The 21,190-nt window shown below is 39.0% G+C and overlaps 1 protein-coding gene across 20 annotated transcripts in view; it reads right to left on the bottom strand.

Annotated features, from left to right (window-relative positions):
* The window catches only part of LOC100057465 (GON-4-like protein), a 68,749-nt gene that overhangs the window by 12,997 nt on the left and 34,562 nt on the right, over positions 1-21,190 (bottom strand). For all 20 annotated transcript variants that reach the window (XR_011439170.1, XR_011439169.1, XR_011439168.1 and 17 more), the window contains 8 exons: positions 14,067-14,168; positions 11,688-11,728; positions 10,984-11,087; positions 8,317-8,515; positions 7,427-7,513; positions 6,344-6,515; positions 4,728-4,872; positions 3,493-3,643 (listed from right to left, as the gene is read on the bottom strand). Coding sequence is in view for 17 of the 20 variants with exons in the window: in XM_070268070.1 (XP_070124171.1) it covers positions 3,493-3,643; positions 4,728-4,872; positions 6,344-6,515; positions 7,427-7,513; positions 8,317-8,515; positions 10,984-11,087; positions 11,688-11,728; positions 14,067-14,168 (1,001 nt within the window). In the remaining 3 variants the exon portion in view is untranslated. The remainder of the gene's footprint in view (positions 1-3,492; positions 3,644-4,727; positions 4,873-6,343; positions 6,516-7,426; positions 7,514-8,316; positions 8,516-10,983; positions 11,088-11,687; positions 11,729-14,066; positions 14,169-21,190) is intronic.

The following is a 21,190-nucleotide window of genomic DNA, read 5'->3' as shown; positions in this document are numbered from 1 at the left end:
CAGTAATAGGAAAGAGAGTAAAAAAATGGATGACTTGGTGACTGACAGACATACGATAGTGATCAAGCAGGTGGAGTGGAAGATGCTCCCAGGGTTATGGATTGAGAAAATGGCTAGTCAGTAATGTTATACCCAGAGACACAGATCACAGAAGGGGTAAGTTGGGGCTGGGAAGTCTGCTGTTGGTGGTGGTAGCAGTGGCAACAACTAGAGGGTGCAGAGGGAGACATAAGTTCATTTTGAGAAGTCAGCGAGGCAACCAAGTTAAGAATTCCTTTAAACAGTTCACTACACTATGATAGAGCTCAGGAGAGAAATTTGGACCAAAGATACAGATTTGAAAATCATGAGGAGAGAAAGAATACCAAAAATCATGAATTTGGATGAGACCACACACTGAATTTACTGTGGAACACTGACATTTAAGGGTAGAGCAGGGGAAGAAGAGTTCCTGAAGATACAGCCCAAGGTAAGAGTCCTGATATCACAGAAGACAGAAGAATAGGAAGTCTGAAGAAGGAATGAATGAACTATAGTATCAACTGCAAAGCTGAACAGGATAAGAACAGAAAAGTATCTGATGGATAGCCAACTGGGAAGTAATCTGAGATCTCTGAGGGGATGATCTCCACACTTTCATAGGTTAAAGAGCTAAGGAGAAACTCACTGTTAAAACAGGCAGATTAAACACATCCATTTGGCTTTGTTCCCTCTTGAAACCCCATGAAAACAACAGAAAGGAATTTTTTTAAGGTAAAAGCATACAAGGAGAGAGAGAATGAGAGAAAAAGTAAAAGTAACAAAATTTTCAAAGCTAAAAAGCAGATGGATGAGTGGTAACTAACAGAGGAGAATGAAAAAAAGCAAACCTGTGGAGAAAAGTTAAGGGCCAACTAAATTTCTGTCAAAGACTGGCAAAAGGAGAAGACACCAGATACTTCTACAAGTGGAGATAAAGCTGGAATTACAAACAAGTAAAGATGAGGAGGACAGGTCAAATCTGTCGAAGAGCTTAGACGCCAAATCCCCTCTGCCGTTTGGCGTAGACAGGTGACAGCCTCGTCCCCTACCCTGGCAGGAGCGTTGCTGGAGAGGATGATCAGCCAGGCACAGCTGAGAGCAGGCGTACCATGCTGATTGAACTGGGAAGAGAAAACTCCAGCCTTCTTCCTCTCTTGCTTTCCCACGCTCCCTCTGCCATTTGCTATTAAAAAATATTCAATGAACAAAAAAAAGCTTTTGGAAATTAAAAATATGATGGAAGAAATAAAGAACTGAACGCAGCAGAAAGGTTAGGAAAAAAAGCTGAAGTCACATCCCAGAAAGTACAACAGAAAGAAAGTGACGGGAAACAAGAAGAAAGACAAGATGGGAAGAGCCGCCTGAGAGGCCTAACGTCTGCCTCTGGGCACCGCAGACAGAGACGACAGACCAAATGAAGAGGGGGAACCAACACAACAAAATTCAAGAAAACTTCCCAAGCATGGAACATAAGAGTTTCCAAAGTAAAGTTTATCAAGTGCCATGCATAGGTAATAAAATCAGACGCACACCAAGGTACATTATCATGAAATTTCAAAACACTGGAGAAAAGGGAAAATTCTACATGCTGCCAGAGGGAGGGGAAAAACAGGTATCACACAAAGGTTGAAGAGTCAAAATGGCATCACGTTTCTAAACAGCCAGCACCAGAAACTAGAAGGAAACGGAGCAAGGCCCCTGAAAATTTCTGATGAAAAGGATATCTAACCTAGAATTCTGGATCCACTAAAGGGAGAGAGTAGAGACATAATTTTAAAGTTTTTATTTTGAATAACTATAGATTTGCAAGAAGTTACAAAAATAGTATAGAGAGGTCTTATGTACCTTTCACCCAGTTTCCCCCAATGGAAAGATCTTATGTTACAGAGTAACACTAGTTAGATATACAAACTGGGTATACAGTACAATAGCAAAACTAGGAAATCGACATTGGTACAATCCATAGACCATGAATACAGGGAGTTTAAATCTAAAAACTTGTTTCTCAAAACACTCTTCCGTAGAATGCTATTAGGATGTGCTCCACTAAAACAAGGAAGTAAAGGAAAAAAGATGTGAGATTCAGGAAATAAGAGGATCCAACACAAGTAAAAGGCAAAAGGAATCCCCAGGATGATGCTAAGAAAAAGCCTCAGACAACATTAGTGCAGCAAGCCGAGAGAGTCACATGTTTAGCGCAGAACAGCATCACACAGCTCAGGGAGAGATTTCTCCAGGAAGATGAAAGTGAGAGAACATCTAAAATGTTTGAACACACTCACAAGAGATTTATAAAACTGAAGTAAACTTTAGTGTTGAACTGGTAATAAATACATAATAAAACAAGCGCCACCCACCCCCCCAAAATACATTTATTAACTCCAGGAGAAACAAAATGTTCAGCAGTAAAAGCAAAGTAATCCTGATACACTACATAGCTCAGCTGTGAGGAGCATTTTACATAGTGTTTATAATGCTTATAATGTAAACCCTGAATACAATCTAACCAAAATAGTGATATAATTATAGTGAGAAAATTGGAGGACAGAAGATACGCTTGTTTGTGGTGGGACAACGGGAGAGTGGAGAGAGCTAAGTCTTCATCTTCCATAATTGAAGTTTAATAAATAAGACCTAAATCCAAAACATGAAGTGGCAGTGATTATAAGCATGCTAGATATGGAGGCAAATGCGCCATCTCCACAAAAACCTTGGTTAGCAGGAAATAGGGAGAAAAACATTGCTTTTCATGACAAGCCTCATAGAACTATTTGACTTTTTAAGCCATTTAAATCATTTGCCTCTTTCAAGTATATACTTTACAACTTTGTTATAAATATCCAAATAAAAAGAGTTATCGAGAAGGATGTAAGTGGAGTGTCATCTACCCTTTCAAGAAGGTTAGAGTGAAAGAAAGAGAGAATGAAAGGCTAGAGGAAAACACAGATTCAAAAAATATTTTAAGGGGCTGACCCGGTGGCCTAATGGTTAAGTTCAGCATGCTGTGCTTTCGGGGCCTGGGCTCAGTTCCTCGGCACCAACCTACACCACTTGTCAGCTGCCAAGCTGTGGTGGCAACCCACATACAAAATAGAGGAAGACTGGCAACAGGTGTTAGCTCAGGGCAAATCTTCCTTAAGCAAAAAGAGGAAGATTGGCAAGATATGTTACCTCAGGGCAAATCTTCCTCAACGACAAAAAAAATTTTCATTAAAAGAATTTTTTTTAATATTTTAAGACTTGAACAATTTTATATTTAGGAGAAATATCCATAACAGAGGAAGATGAAACTCCAGAAGAAAATAATGGATCAGTGTCCCTAGAAAGGTAAGAGGGGAATGAACCTAGTGCACAAATGGGAAGAATAAGCCTTAGAAAAAACAGCCCTCTCTTCCTTGAGACTAAGCAGAAGAAAAAAGAACGGCTTCACACAGGCATGGTCCCCAGGTGGAGGGTGCAGGAAGCACTTACTTTAATGATGTTGTCAGGTGCTCTGTTCATGTTGAGGTTCTTGATTCTCACCGTCAGTTGGTAGGCAGTCTTGCAGGTTAGAAGGTACTTGCTAATTAGAGGCTTAGGAAACTCAGTCCCTTCAAAGTGCTTCAGTCCTAAAGCTAACAAACTGAGAAAGGAGCAATGAGACTAAATCTCATTTCACAATCCATTCTGCTAAAAAGCCTCCCCAGACTAACTCCACATTTTACAACCCACTTTTTCTACATGTAATTCTTGCACAAGTTAATGGCTACTCAACAGACATTTTCAGATTTTTACTGGGTGCTAATAAGTTCTATGAATAAGATTCAATCAGGAGCTCACAATCAAGTGGGAAGAAGAAAAACTAGGCATAAATCACTAATAAATGTCAGATCATGATGAGGTTTATACTAATAGTATAAACAAAGTTCAAATGAATACAAAGGAAAGAGAATCGTTCTCATAAAACAAATAGAAAATGAATAATGGGCACCATGTTAGACATATTAAATCAGCACCAACACCACCTCCCAACACGACATATTCAATTATGGTTACCTATGTACATATTTGCTGATGGCAGTGGGGAAATATGTATCAGGAGCCATAAAAATGTTCATAACCCTTATCGAATAATCTCACTCTTGGGAATTTAGCCAAAGATTTTCAAAAGCTCTATGCACTAAGATCCCTGGTGAAGCCTCACTTATAATAACAAAACAAGAAAGGGAAAAAATAAAAACAAAAAACCGTGGCAAATAAAAGGACTAGCATAAGGCCATTAAATATTGCTTTAAAAGATAATATACAGAAACAAAAAAAAGGAGGATGTTACTGTATAGCGCATAGAAAAACAAGTTCAAGAAGATGTTAGGTTAAAAAAACCAAAACTATATAAGAAATGCAAAAAGAAAAATCATTGTCTTAGGGTGGTTAGGATAATGGATAAAAATTTTTTTTCCTTTGAACAATTTCCTTTAATAGTATTACTAGATTGGTTTTTACAATAAATTAAAGACAAAAAGCAATTTAAAATGTTTCCAAAGTGCTCAAGTCATTCCCTAGAAACACCAGTACAGAACTACACCCATCTACACAGCTGTTCTTCTTGTCTTCTGCGTCCGTGTCTTACTGTCCATGACTTATTTCCCCTAAGCTCCTCAAGAGAAAGAACTGGGTCTTCTCCTCGGGATATTTTCTGCTTTTGTTCCCCAACAGTAAACGCTTACTTGTCCTCAGCCTTCGTGAACAAAATCTTATCCTGGGGGTTCTTTGCCTTCAGAGAACACACTGGAAGTAGCTCTGGATACATGAAAACCTTGTTTGTGGCCAGGATCCAAGCTACTTGCTTTGGCAAACAGGGAAATTCATAGGCTGTAAGAAAAAAAAAATCTGTGATAAATGAAATTCTAGAACAAAAGAGGGCTTCACAAAAGCTGCTGAACGCATTTTTGCGTTTAAATAGAGCTGCCCCTAACCTAACTTGATGCCCTCCCACCCAGATACCCTCCCCACTAAGTTTCCACAATCTTTCTCAGCCTACCCTATGCCTAAAGGAAGTCCCATCCAATGTTATTAAAAGTTGATTCTCTTTCTCTATCCTGTGTGGAACACTTAACACACTGAGTAACAGAGACACTTAAAAAGTACCTAGTAACACCTGGCACATAGTGTATGCTCAAAAAGTTTTTACCTCCTTCCCCCTTCAAATCCTTGACAGATAAGTGACCTTCAACAATGCTTTCTTTCTTCCAGGATAAGATTCCAACTTCTTTAATCTCCCTCACAAATCTGGTATTCCAAATTTTATTTTATTTGATTCTTACTTAACTTTAAGTTCTCCCAGATTCCTCCTGAGGTTGGGAACAAAAAAACCATAAAAGGAATGAGACAATTCAGTCTCATCCATTTCTGTCTTGCTGTCTAAGCCTCTCAATTCCAGGCACTTCTGCCTTTCCAGAGACAAGCACTACTATATCCATTATTTCTTCTTCCGTAAATGTTATTTTTATAACCCGGGAAGAAAAACACAGGACACTATATTGTAAGTTATTACTGGAGTTTAGTGTTAAATTAAGTTTTCATTACCAACATATAGCTAATAAAGTAGTTTGAGGTCAGTGTCTATGATAGAATGCACTTAATTTCAACTCTATTCAATTTAACTGTAAGAGTCAGGGATTCAAAATCAAATCCAAAGACAAATCCAAATCCAGAGCAAACCACAACTAATTTGCTAAACCAAGAAACAAATCAGAAGCAAACATCTGGTTTAAGGGAACAGCAAATATTTTCTCAAAAAATACTAAATGAATGCAAAATAAAAACCAAACCTGCAAATTTCTTTAAAATATCGAACATGGCAAATGTCCAACACCTCTAATTTGTGCCTAACTCCCAAATTAGCACTTCATTCAAAGTGGAGGAGCCACTACAATTATTATGGGAAATAAAATGATCTTAATGAAGAGAGTAAAAAGATAAACACAACCCAACTTTACCACTTGACTTTCTTCTTTACCAAATTCCAGTTTGCCTTGATCCCACTCCTAACGCTTACTCTCATATCCTTTTAAGTCCAGTTCTTGGCATTAGTCCCAAATCTCTACTCCCTACAATCCTGTCCTGTCCACTGTCTCCATCTCTTACATAAGCCCAAATATTATGATGGAAGTCTAGAACTTAGACAATGAGTACAAAGGGAAGATAAAAGAAAGAAGGAAGAAGTTACAAATATCTTGTCTCCTCCAACCCTGGGAAATTATCGCTAGGAAATTATCTCTGGGCTAAGACTCCCACCTCTCATTGCAAATAAAAACTTGAAGTGGACACATCTGTCCCCTACCGGTCTTCTTGACAGTTTTACGAGGACTCCAGTCAATGCTGACATGTGTGTTGAAGTCTTCAATGAGCTGCACAGCTCCCATCAGGTTACAGGGTTGGAACAAGGTCTGAAACTTGGGGTTGAACTGATGGTGAAGGGCGATGGAGCTTTGAGCAAAGGTTCCCAGCTCTTTCTGGGAAAACAGGACACAAAGATGATCTGAGTTCCAAACAATTAGCACTAGTAGCCCTTAGCCTCTGAGTTAAAAAGTGTCCTTCCTACTATAGGATAAAAACCGGTAAAAATCATCACAAAGGCTTTCACAATTAACATTATTCCATTAAGACTCTTTTGCTGAGTCCTCAGATATTCAAGGAGTGTGTTTGGGATATACTCATTTGTTCTTGTTTTATTCTTAGACTGAGTGTTCCTCAGCCTTTTGGATGTATGGTCCATCTCCCGAGCTAGAATTACGGTTCTCAAGAATGACAGCCATTACTTCTTAAATGTTTTGTCTTTTGGTTTCTCTAAATAACACCTAGAACAAAGTACTTCTCATGACCCCTCTGAACACAGTAAGAGGTGAATACACCCTGTTGACTACCAAGGAAACTTGGAATACTAGCCACTATACTACTCAAACTCCAAAAACTTACCCAAGAAGCAAAGAATATCATCATTACCTGCCCAAGAGTTCAGGGGCAATTTTTATAGGGTTTAAATTTTCAAAATTAAAAGCCCTTCCTCCAAAATACTTCAAAATGTCATGAACAAAATCAATTTTATACACAAAACACTGATATTGAACCTAATTAATGGATAATGAATTCGGGAAAGTAGTACAAAAACCTATTAAAGATGAGGAAGAGGATCCAACTAAAAAGTCAGAGGAACAGCCTTAAGAAAACTGAATACACTCTGTCCTTTCAGGGGAATCAGTGGTTATGTTCTCTCAGCAAACACAGGAAGCCACAGAAATAGCTACCAAAACATGCAGGAGAGAAGAAAAAATGTAGATTATGGTGAGTGAATATCCGTGAGAAACGACTTGCCAAGCTAACTGCATACTCAAGTCTTTACAATCAGGGACATTTGGAACCTTACAAGAAATATCCTCGTGGTGCTGGCCTCCGAATTGAGATTGGGGTTGGAGGTGGCGAGGAGGTGAATTTGTGTCAAGAGCTGAACATGCTGGGGAGGGAAAGAAAATAATACAGTGACATGTTATGATGTTGTCATTTCAGGAACCCAGAAGACCCTACCAAGATGTCTGCAACCTTATCATATATGTTTTGCTTTCCAGAGACTCTAAGAACACCACTGCATCTTACTATGAATTTCTCAGATACGTTCCCCTTGAGCAAAATGACAGAGCCAGAGGAAGTTTAACCTCAAACCAGAAGGACTGAGATTAGAAAGAAGAAAAAACTACTCTGGCAGTAAGGCTATTAAATTCAGAATGGAGGGGCCGGCCCTGTGGCCGAGTGGTTAAGTTCGCGCGTTCCGCTGCGGCGGCCCAGGGTTCAGATCCTGGGCGCGGACATGGCACTGCTCATCAGGTCACATTGAGGTAGCGTCCCACATGCCACAACTAGAAGGACCCACAACTAAGATATACAACTATGTACAGGGCGGGGGTTTGGGGAGATAAAGCAGAAAAAAAAAGAAAGATTGGCAACAGTTGTTAGCTCAGGTGCCAATCTTTAAAAAAAAAAGGAAAAAAAAAATAAATAAATTCAGAATAGATTACTAAGGATTCTTTGAAATCTATGATTCTGAATACTATCAAGGTCCTTACAAGCATTCTCGCCTGAGCCATGAGGACACAAACATGATGACCTTTCAAGGTCCCAACTGATGTGAAGATCCTGTGGTCCTATGGTTTCAGGGGGTATCAAGGCACCTATTTCTGACTTCAACAAAGCTGCTAATCTTTGGCTTCAGTGTTAGGCCATGGGATGATCCAATATTAACATTAACAAGAAGAGTCTTACCTGCTGCATCTGCTGCTGGAGTCTCTTCCTCTGTGCTGGGTCTAGAATCAGAGTCTGCTGAACTTTCTCACTCTGGGGCTTAACCCTCTCTACCTCCTGCTGCTGTTTGGCTGAAGATTTCTTCATCTTCACCTGTTCGAGCAGCTCCTTCACTGTGCGATGTTGCTCATTTAGCAAGTTGGCCAGTGGTTCCTCAAACCTATCCCCAACAGGGAGATGAGTGAATTTGAACATTTCCCTAGGTCTGCAACAAGTCCAGTTCCTTCTAATGGTGGGCTAACAGAGTGGATAACTTCCATCTACTGCTAATCCTCAAATCCCACTGTAGCCAAGAGGCAGACTCCTAGCCTATCCAAATCGTTTCCCAAAGTTGTTACCACAGATTCGAAGAAGATGGTTTTGAATTGCCACCCCCGATTCTTCTACAATCAGTTCTCCAAGTGATATACAAATGAAGGAGAAATTAAACAAAAGTCCAGGAGCAGAGAAACATCTGGACAATAAAGCAGTCAGGGAGCTAATGGGAATTTGTCATTCTTGCGTCATACTGACATCCACATTAAGCTGCGACTTGTTTTTAATGGTGATACAGAATCTTCTCAAAGTACAACACTTGTTCTCTAATTTACCCAATACTCCCATCCCAGGTCTAGCTGCTCCCGTTCTCCCACTCCTATCCATTCAGTCTGCCCTGCCTTCCTTTCTTAAAATGTCCGACTTTCTAGGATGAAGAAAAAAGGTAATATACTAAAATACATGGTAGTTTAGATAAATAATGAGAAGGTGGTTCAAGTACTACCCTCCCACTTTCCATGAAAATAGCTTCTTTTAGCCCTCTGATTTCCTCCTCCAAGTTTTCTAACCCCACCCTTCTACCCCTAGAGAGACTTGTCCAGGGCTGAAGAAAGACTCCAAATACCCAGCATGCTAGTTCTAAGGTAGAAGCAGAACAACACACTTAAGTGATTAGTCACTAGCTGATACCCATGCAATCAGGAGAAGACCTGCTCCAGGAGCTCTGGCTTGCAGGTTATCATATTTCAAAAAATCTTTTATACTGTAGCAATAGTTAAATGATAACTTTTTTCAATAGCCTCCGGGGATAAAGATTATGTTTCCATTTACAGTATTTACTGCACGTGTGCGTAGGCACAGGGTAAAAACCTAAAGACATGGGACTGTCCTCTGTACAGTCTTTACTGAGAACTAAAAACTCCTGACTACCTGCGCCACTAGCAGAGAAACAGAACAGAAGGATAAAAAAGAGTAGATAACGCAAAAATAGCCTACAGCTGATTTTAACAAGCATTACTTGGATAGTTGGTAGAGGAAGCACAAACAACACACTTTCCTCACGATATTTAGTCAAGGATTAAACCAGGTTTGCATTTCCAACTGAAAGAGAAGCAGCAGCCCAGACAGATCAACTGAATACCAGAAAGTAACTAAAGTAGTTATATAATTCCAAAATTTTAAAAATTCATACACAGACTTGATTAGTGGAACTGAAATATATTTACAGATCAAATCCTATTATAATACATTCCCAGGAGGAATGGTTCCATTCTGCTATAACAGAACTTTGTTCTACGAACTATGGCTTGAAATAAGTGGGTCAAATACACACTCTTAGAAACCTTGAAAATGTTCTCGAAAAAAAAAAGTGAGGTGATAGAAGTGTTAACTTGGGGGAAATCTTTTCACAAGGTATAGATATATCAAATCATCACATTGTACACTTTCAGTATCTTACAACTGTATTTGTCAATTATACCTCAATAAAGCTGAAAAAAATGAAAATCTTGAGTTTTGTTGTAGTTATATTATGGTATTTATTAACAATGGAATATGACTGATATTTCTGGCTTTTGCAAATTGGTTAGTATACTCTGTCTTTTTCACTAAATCGCAAGTTCCCCGAAGGTCTCACTTTCAGATGGATCCCAAGTTCTCTAATTAGGTAACGCTGTTAATTAAAACACAGGGCTAATTAGACGCCATGGCTCTCTTTGCTTTGCTTTGTTCCACCCATGGCACAAACCATACCCTGACCTCTAGCCAGTCATGTAACAACTGTATGCCACTGTTCAGAATGGATAACAACAGATTAAAGTACAGATGGGTTATGAAAACCCATCACAAAAATAGGGGGAAAAATTAAAGCCTCTACTTTCTGGGGGGGAGCAACAGATGTATCATCTTTATGTGAAGATGGCAGTACACGTATTTCAGACTTCAGAGCACTACAGCAGGTGCTTCATGGTTTGCTCAATTAATGCCTAGGCGATTAACAAACTTTAACATTTACCAGATGCTAATGGTGAAGAAGGAGAACAAAAGGGACATAACAATTTGAGGCAGTTTCTGTGGCTGGCCACATGGAGTCCTACCCACCTCTCCAGCACCGCTCATCTGGAGAAGCTGCTATGGATGCCAGCTACTGTTTTTTCTCCCTTCCCAAACAGATACAGCTTGGTCTATAGCTGCACTGCCCCATAATAAGGAGACTTATTCACTTGATACCTAACACCTCCACAGGGCTCTGCATCCTTAGATCAGTAACAGCAGGTAGCTAGGGACGGTAACTTATTAAATGAAATATCTGAAAACCTTTTCAGACACACAGTCGTCCTCCATTCTAAGCCTCAAGGTCTTTGGGTGGCCTACCGTAGGACTTGAGGGGTGTTGAAGTTAGGCCGAGGCTCAGCCACACGCTCCTCTTCCTCTGGGCCATCATCTTCCATGTTGGAGAATCCCATCTCATCTTGGAACTGAGGGCAAAGGAAAAGGAGGATTTGCCTGAGGAATGGGCATGCGAAAGTCACTCCAGCAGTGAGAAGGGAAAGTGAAGACTACAGTTTACAGAACTTTAACAATGCTGCACCCCGAAAGAGCTTGCATCAGAACCTTTCTCACTTCAGGGCTCCCACCATCCCACACATGAGACAACTATTAGGTCAGGAAAAAAGTCTCTTAATCAGCCAACTTGTAATGGTTAAGGACAGAGCACGGATAACTCAAAATGGTAAGAAATATCTTTCAAGAGACAAATTTATGCAAAAGGTAACTATCTATGCTCAGAATAATCTACAACTATTTTGCAATCTGTAAGCCCATACCAAATGATAACTGGGGAGGCCATCCAAAAGTTTGCAAGGAAAACTTTACTAAGAACAACCTACATATGGATAATTAAAGTTTATTTATTAGCAAAATTCTCCTGCCACTATATTCTCTCCTGGGTAGAATGAAAGGGGAATTGACTTGGTCAGAGCACCCTTCTAGAGGGAGGAGCCCTGGGACCAAAGGACAAAGCTTGCTGGAGAATCCACTTTTACCATCTGAGTTCTCGTTCAAGGATCATTACTTACAGTTTCAAACAACTCTTCCATCAGTTCATTCACTTCCTTTTCTGCAAAAAAGCCAAACAGTATGTTTTTGGCAGAAGCTAAGTTTCATTTTGCAACAAGGGAGAATTCCAAGACCACCTATTATGTTATTTTCAGCAAGGTATTTGACAAAATCCTCATATCTATCATTCTTTCATTCAAAAACATTTACTGAACATGAACTAAGCCTCAATCCACGTTCTAGATGCTTGGGATACAAGACACAACTAAACAGTCTTACCCTCATGAAGCTTAAATTCTAGTGGGAAGACACACATAAAATGTGAGCTAGATGATTTTACAATAAGGTAAATTCATAGTTTGTTGGTCTAGCGTACTGAATGGAGTCAAGAGAGAAGTCTCCAGCAGTGTGTCATAAGACCCTGGCTTTGGACCTGAACTATTCAGCAACTCCATCAGTGACCCAGAAGACCTAGAAAACACACTTATCAATCTGTAAATGATATAAAACTGGAAGGGATTGTCATCAACTGATGACAGATTCAAAATTCTATGTTTTTTCAAATTAATTGGATGGAACATAATGGGGATAAATTTAAAGTCATTTCATTTACTCATTGAATGGTACATTTCAGATATGTGTAATACATTTTGTATAAATTTATTTAAAAAAGAGAAACTGTAAACAACTATTGAGCTCTAATTAATGATATGCATGCTGAAATGTTTAGGAGTGAATTATACTGATACCTACAATTCACTTTGAAACGCATCAAAAAAACCCCCAAAACATGGATTCATAGATGAATAGGGAGTAGATGGATAGACGCATGATAAAGGATATATACCAAAAGTTAACTATAGAAACTAGATGGTGCGTATATGGGTGTGCACTGTACAATTCTTTCAACTTTTCTACGTGTTTTACTGTTTCATAATAAAATATAATGGGGAAATTTTTTTTTAAATACAAGCTAGAATCCAAAGGAGGGTACCTTGGGTGTGAAAGGTCTGGAAACTACGGCATTTAAAGAACTGAAGAAACTTGGTTTGTTTGGCATAAGAAAGAAAAAACTTAGGAAAAGAAACATCCTTTACGATGCACACTTGGGAGTAAATTACATTTTTTGCAATAGAGGCCAATACAAATATTAATGGTAGATTTAGGTTCAAAAAGGAAAATGTTAATTGAAGAGGTGTTCAAGATCAGAACACACTATCTGCAGAATTGATGAGCTCCCTGTCACTCGAGGTATCCAAACAGAGACTAAAGGCCACATCAGAGAAGCTGAAACAAACTCCAGGGAGAAGAAAAAATGTGACCACGTGAAGCTTTTCAAATTCTGTGATTCTATGCTTTTTTATTTTAAATTTTTGTCATCCATGTAAGGATAAGTCCTCATAAAGGGATTACAATTAAATATGATAACATCAGACATAAGAAGACAAGGGGCAGGAACAAAATGAAAATCCTCTCCCAGTTTTCACTTATGATCACAGACCTCTATGACTAGAAAGGATGGCCCTTCGTTCAGGCATCCCAGAAAAGTTCACTATTTGACTGGCAAGTGTTCCCAGAACTGTGCAAAATACCAGCTCTATGTTAATCAATAATACAAAGTCCATGAGAAAGTAACAAACAAAAGGGGAAGCAAGTGTATTCCAGGTCCAGAGCTGAATTGAAATGAGATCTCCTACTTTTCTGCTTCAAGCCGAAAATGTTTCATTACCAGCACGTGACATTGTGGACCAGTCATTCCCTCTGGAAAGACCTGTCCCTTGGTTTGACACTTGACTATCCTGGTTTTCCTCTTACTTTCCTAGACTCTCCTTCAGTTTTCGCAAAGCCTAAATCCTCAAGCCTTTTCATTCTACACTTTCTCCTTGCTTCCTGTTCCTTTCCTTTCAACGTTTCCTCTAATCTTATTTGTCAAACGTACCAAAATAAACAGAAGATCTTCATAAAGAAAATGGCTCACTCCTCCCACCCTACTCCATACCATACACTAGGAGATTACAACCTCTTTTAGGCCACTAGCAAACCTTAAACACAACCTATCACAATCCCTACCACTTTGTATTATAACTTTTTCTGTTTGTGTCCCGCTACGAAGCTGACATCCTGCAGGGCAGAGGCCAGTCTTATTCATTGTGGTATCCTAAGTACAATCTGTGCCAAATATTGGACTCAATACATGACTGTGGAATTGTATAAATGAATGACTGATAGGCTTCCTGAACATATACATAAATTTAAAGAATTACAGAAATAAATGGGTAGAGGAAGCTTCAATGTCTTAACTTAAATGGGCTGCAAACTTCACCCTCAAAAGTCTACAAAGTAAACAAAGGCAGATTACGGAGCAGTCAAGAGCAGGACTCTAGTAAACACAGACTCACTGGTGATTCTCACTGCCCGGTCAGTGCGGAAGTCCTCTGTGTCTGGTTCATCAAGGTCTTCCAGGAAATTGTACTCAGGATCATCATCATCATCTGCTTCATCTAAGAAAAAACATGTTTCAGACACTTATTCCCAACTCTGAACTCAAATCTCTAGTGAAAACTTAAAGATTTTCAGCACTATAAGAATCTGTTCCGGGCCAGCCCGGCGGCACAGCGGTTAACTGCACACGTTCCTCTTTGGCAGCCCCAGGTTTGCATCCCAGGTGTGGACATGGCACCGCCTGGCAAGCCATGCTGTGGTAGGTGTCCCACATATAAAATGGAGAAAGATGGACACAGATGTTAGCTCAGGGCCAGTCTCCTCAGCAAAAAGAGGAGGATTGGCAGCAGATGTTAGCTCAGGGCTAATCTTCCTCAAAAAAAAAAGAATCTGTTCCAAGGGCTGGCCCTGTGGCTTAGTGGTTAAGTTCAACACGCTCCACTTTGGTTCCTGGGCACAGACCTACACCACTCATGGGCAGCCATGTTGTGGGAGCAACCCACATACAAAATAGAGGAAGATTAGCACAGACGTTAGCTCAGGGCGAATCTTCCTCAGAAAAAAAAAAAAAGAATCTTTTCCAATAAAGTATATTCTTAAGTTTTTAAATAACTTATTCTTTTTTTCCACAGATCATTTCCCACGGCTAACTCTCATCCTACCTCTTCTTTCCAATAAGCCAAGTTCCTTCTTTCCTTCAAATAAGACTTAAATCTCTCAAAATGCAGCAAAAGCCAGAAAATTGAACATATAATTTATCTCAGTAATCCCACTTTCAGTAGTGTATCTCATGAAAATAATACTTTTGTAAAACTATTTACACAAAGGCACTGATAATGAAAAAAGGAATGACTCTAATTCCCAATAATCAGGGAATGACTATAATTATGATGTCCTAGTCTACAATAGTCAATACATAGAAAATGCAAACATGTAACCATTCTATAAATGTCCGATATATGCATGACAAAAGTGCGACACAATGTAACACACACATAATAATCATAAGTATAAAAAATTATATCCCTACAATAAGACTCAGAAATAACTAAAAATATACAAAAATAATAGATATTTGTTACATTAGGGCATAGGAATATGGGTGTTTTCCTCCCTCATAATTTTCTCTAATGTTGATGCTATGATATCTTTACGATTCCTCAATAAAAATTGTGAAAGAGGCACTGAATTATGGAATTGTTATATTAAGGTGATATTTTTCCCTGGACAACTTTAGATCAGTCCCATCTAAGAGAACTTTCTGCAAGGATAGAAATGTTCTACATATGCATTGTACAATAATGGTAGCCACTGGCCACATGCAGCGATTGAGAACTTGAAATGCGGCTAGTGCCACTGAAGAACTAAATTAAAACAAAAAACAAACAACTACTACAATGAGAATACAGTAGTCCTCCCTTATGCGCAAGGGATCCGTTCCAAGAACGCCAGTGGAAACTGTGGATAGTACCAAACCCTATATATGCTATGTTTTTTCCTATACATACATACCTACGATAAAGTTTAATTTATAAATTAGGCACAGCAAGAGATTAACAATAACTACTGATAAAATAGAACAATTATAACAATATACTGTAATAAAAGTTACCATAGATCTTAGCAACCTCAGCATATGATTTTTTTCCTTTACTTAAGTCAAGAACTTTCACCTTTTCACTTAAAGGACGCACTTTACAGCTTCTTTTTAGCATATCCAAATTGCCAGCATGACCACTCTTGTGCTTCGAGGCCATTATTAAGTAAAATCAGGGTTACTTGAACACAAGCACTGCAATACTGCTACAGTAGATCTGATAACAGAGCTGGCTACTAAGTGACTAACGGGCACGTAGCATATACAGTGTGGACATGCTGGACAAAGGGATGATTCAAGTTGCAGCAGGACAGAGCAGGTTGGCGCAGACCTGCACACTGCTCATCAAACTATGCTGTGGCGGCATCCCACATACAAAATAGAGGAAAACTGGCACAGGTGTTAGCTCAGGAACAATCTTCCTCAAGCAAAACAAAGGAAGATTGGCAACAGATGTTAGTTCAGGGCCAATCTTCCTCACCAAAAAAAAGAGAGAGAGAGAGAACACAAAGCCAATAACTAGGATAGGTGTGGATCCTCAGATCTACTAGCTGAATTTACTGAGTGCTGATAAGTAGGAAATGATGCTAGAAATAGATCCCAGTACCAATACCCAGTAGGTCACGCTACTCACAATGGAGCTGAATTTAAAATTTATGAATTATTTCTGGAATTTTCCATTTAATATTTTCAGATTGTGGTTGGTGTGGGTAACTGAAACTGTGGAAAGTGAAACCACAGATAAATGGACTACTGTAACTAAATTCCTCACTATCTAGCCACTAAACAGAGAGGGAGATGTCTACGTATTACAATGGAAAACATCTAAATTATATTGCTAAGTGAAAGAAGTTGCAAATGCAGAACAATATGTATAGTATGCTTCCTTTTGTGGAAAAAATATTATCTCAAATATGTACTTGATTGAACATACAGAAAATATCTAGGAAGTATTATTAAAGAATAGAACTCTCACTTTTCTCTCTGTACCCTTCCACAAATGTTTAATTTTTCATAAAAAATATCTTTCATTAAAAATAAAGATATATACACACACATTTTTGACCCATAATCATTGGAAAATCTGTACTGATTACCCCGAATATAACCTGATATTCTTTACTCAACACTTATACTCAGTTTATAATATATTAATTTGCATTGTTTATACATAGCTATTTAAATGTCAAGTCTCTTTCATCCATTTGTGGGTTTATCTCCCCAATAAAAATTCTTTAAATCTTTAGGAATGGAATCCTGTCTTCCTAATCTCTATACTATTTTCGATATAAGTCTCTTTAGAAACATTGGTTTAAACATCGCTGAACAACGAAAGCTCTGGGAAAAGCCTGTAACATATGGGTAGTGTGTGCAGGTTTGGACCCCAATCTGTTTGGGTGCAAAAAGTGCAGAAGAGCTTCTGCCCACACCACACAAATGGGTCAGCCAGTATTCGCAGATCGCTCATTTGGCAAACATGGTGAAAAGTCATTTAGGAAGGTTTTTTCTGAGTTCAGCTTAGCTTTTAATACCTTGGTCATAGAATCTGCCCTCTGGGTCTAATAACCTTTTTAACTGATTAACAACGTCAGCATCTACCCAGCTGATCTCAGTTTGGTGTACTCCTACAGTGCAGCCTCTTAATTATTTTTTGCAAATAAGACTTTTACTTTTAATAACATGTAGATCAGACAGTACTAGGAACATGTGAAAATAGCCACATAAAGCTACAAAAATAGATCAGCATATGGCAAAAGTTTGGTACTGGGATCTATATCTAGCATCATTTCCTATTTATCAGCACTCATTAAATTCAGCTAGTAGATCTGAGGATCCACACCTATCCTCGTCATTGGCTTTGTGGGTTTTTTTTTTTTTTTTTTTGGTGAGGAAGACTGGTCCTGAACTAACACCTGTTGCCAATCTTCCTGTTTTGCTTGAGGAAGATGTTCCTGAGCTAACAGCTGTGCCAGTCTTCCTCTATTTCATATGTGGGATCACCACAGCATGGATTAATGAGCGGTGTGTAGGTGCTCACCAGGATCTGACCCTGCGAACCCCGGGCCACCAAAGCAGAGCATGTGAACTTAACCACTATACCATTGGGCCAGCCCCTGTGTTCTCTTTTTTAATCCGTCCTCATAAGAAAACAAAAAAAGTACTGAGTTTTAAAGAAAGAAGATTTTCACCCTCCCGATCAACCATTATTCCATTTCCTCAATCAACCCCTATCATACACTCTTACTTCTCCCAGACCAGTAGCTTACAATCTTTAGGATACATAAGAATGAGATCCCTAGACCATATCTATTAGAGATTCTGACTCAGTAGACACCGGGTGAGGCCCTGGAATCTGTATCTTTACTTAACAACACCCAACATACATCCTTTCACTCCCTGATTCTGACTCAAGTTCTAGAGACCATATTATGAGAAACATTGCCCTAAACTCCCCAAATCCTGATAGCTGACTGCCTGGCTTTTCCTCCTCAAGAGCTACCATCTTAGCTCTTTCAACCAAGGTGATGAAAATCAGGGGACCAAAGCTGCTGCCAATGATAAAGCTATGAGAAGCTGACTTAATTACTGTTTATATTTTGTCTCAGCTTAGGTCTAAGGGCAAAATGCAGAGCTTACTTATGAAGAGTCATATCCACTTTAAAAATGCTTTAATATACCGTGAGACTTCTTTGATTGAGACATGTTCCTAGAATTTTAAAATGGGTTTGAATCCTAGCAGTATAACAAATTGGTTCTGTAACACTAAGCGACACAATGAATTTCTCTGAGATTTCTACAAAATGGCAGATCTTATCTTTGTCCCTGTTCATTCCTATCTGCAGAGATTTTGAGCCTTGGTGTCATGGACCTTGAGGTAGGTTGGTAGAAAAAGGAAGTGTCAATAAATGAACTTCAAAAGATTTATAAATCCAAAAAAAATCACAGGAAAAAAATTTCATGTATGCAGATATGTACATTTTTCTGGGGAGTGGCTGTATAGTTTTCATCAGACTCTCAAAGGAGTGAGTAATGGAAAAGCCAGAAGCTTAAAGTCCTAACAGAAAAACTAATGGGATAATATATCAGTCGCTGATTATTAAGGAACTGATTCTCTAGTTTCTATGTCAACAACTCAGCTTCAAATTTCATCTTTCTCTCCTTCATACAAGTTTATGCATTTTGTTGCTTATTAGCACTTCTGCCATAGAGGGTGGGTGGAAAAGAAAAATGCTAAGATTCAAACCAATTTGCTTCTTGTTGTCTGTCTTTTTAAAATTCTTCCTATTGCCACATTAACGTGGAAAACCAAAAGGTAGCTTCATATTTGAAAACTCTCCAGAGATGCACATCAAACTATTATCAGTGATCACTCTGCGGCATGAAACTGTCATCAGGGAGAAGGGCTTTTTTTTTTTAAAGATTGGCACCTGAGCTAACACCTGGTGCCAATCTTTTTTTTTTCTTCTTCTCCTCCCCAAAGCCACCCCCTCCCCCCGTACATACTTGTATATTCTAATTGTGAGTGCCTCTGGTTGTGCTATGTGGGATGTTGCCTCAGCACGGCTTGATGAGCAGTACCATGTCTGCGCCCAGGATCCGAACCGGCGAAACCTTGGGGCGCTGAAGCAGAGCACGCAAACTTAACCACTCGGCCACGGGGCCAGCCCCACGGGGAGGAGCTTTAATAGTTTTCTTTATACGATATATTAGATTTCTTTACACCAAGCATGTCTTACTCTTAGAGTTCTAATAGAGAAAATAAGAGAAAACTCCTGGAAGGATATATCCTACAGAACCCACGTACATATTATGTCATGTCACTTTCACAGATCTGTCTCCTCTCACTGTCACTCTTGTCAAATATCTTTCAAAGGTCCATCTCAATTACCACTTCTTTCATATAGCTGTCTCTGATGATCCTAAACAAGAACTTTTTCTCTCTTCTAAAACCTTAGAACAGCATTTATGCCACTTTTATGACGTATCTGAGTTCATTCAACTTCATTCATCTGAAATGAACTGCAGGGGCCGGCCCGGTGGTGCAGTGGTTAAGTTTGCACATTCCACTTCAGTGGCCCAGCGTTCGCCGGTTGAGATCCCAGGTGCGGACATGGCACCATTTGTCAAGCCATGCTGTGGTAGGCGTCCCACATACAAAGCAGAGGAAGATGGGCACGGATGTCAGCTCAGGGCCAGTCTTCCTCAGCCAAAAGAAAGAGGAGGATTGGTGGCAGATGTTAGCTAAAGGCTAATATTCCTCAAAACAAAACACATCAAGTGTATTGCACATCTAACAATGGACCAGGCACCATTCACACATTTTACTCCATGACAAAATGCTTATGCTCCTGTATCTCTCATAGAGCCTAGCACAATGCCTTTGTAAAAGGAAAGTACTCAATAAATATTTGCCAAATGACATACAATATAATTATTAATAGCTTTATGAGGTACACTCAAGGACTTATTTTCTTTCATTCACTTATCCTGACTTATACCTAGCCTTACCTACCCAAACATTTACTCAGTCTATTTCCATCCAAACTATATGTGCCCTTATTTATCTTAAAGAACTATTCCTTTCAACACATAAAACTTATGGTAGTTCTTCTTAGGAGACAGGGCAAAGAATAAAGATGTGCTCTCTAGGTTGACTATAATTAGATTTGATAGGACACGATCTGATCTAGAAATAGGAGCAATCAATTTGGCTACAGACAAAAGCGAGATAGTGGATGATTCTGTTCAGATAAAAATGCAAGTAAAACCTTGACCTTGGTTCAGTTATACATACATTTTTTTTTTTTAAAGTGTGAGTCTTCCACAACACAACTATTAGGAATATTCTGGTCACTCCCCATTGAAGAGAGTCAAAAGAAAATAACAATAATAACAACATTGCCCTGATTCCATCAAAAGAATGTGACATCATCTGGAAGCACTACAAACTAAGTCAATCTCTTATACCTCTAAATCTACAGAAATTTACTGCACAAAATGATGAATGAAGCCTGATTTCCACTACAGTACACTTTAAAAAAAAAAATCACCAAAGACAACTTTAATCTTTATTTCACTGTATTAAAGTAAGAACTTTTACTTATATTCTAAAAGAAGTAAGAGTCACAGTAGGGATTCTTACACAATGCGTGCCTGTAGTCAACATCGTTTTTTGTCTGTTCAATACTCCTTCCCACTTCTGGAACCATTATCACCTCTTTTGGGTAACAGCCTACTCCAAGCACATTGTCCTATGAGGTGCTGCCAATCACAGGACTCCATGCTGAAACAGTCTCCTTATCAATCCCATGCAACATCAAGAGAGTGGGCATGTGATCAAACCAAGCCAATCAGATTTTTTCCCCTGGATTTTTCAAACTGGAGTCTGTAGAAGACAGTCCTTTTGATGCTGGGACAAAGCAAGAGTAAATGGTGTGCTTAGGACCATCGTTCCAGCCTTGTAGAAAAAGACAGGTTTGTTGA

This window comes from Equus caballus, chromosome 5 (assembly GCF_041296265.1).
Source record: "Equus caballus isolate H_3958 breed thoroughbred chromosome 5, TB-T2T, whole genome shotgun sequence".
In the NCBI taxonomy this organism is placed as follows: Eukaryota; Metazoa; Chordata; class Mammalia; order Perissodactyla; family Equidae; genus Equus; species Equus caballus.
This window is presented reverse-complemented; position numbering and strand designations above follow the sequence as displayed.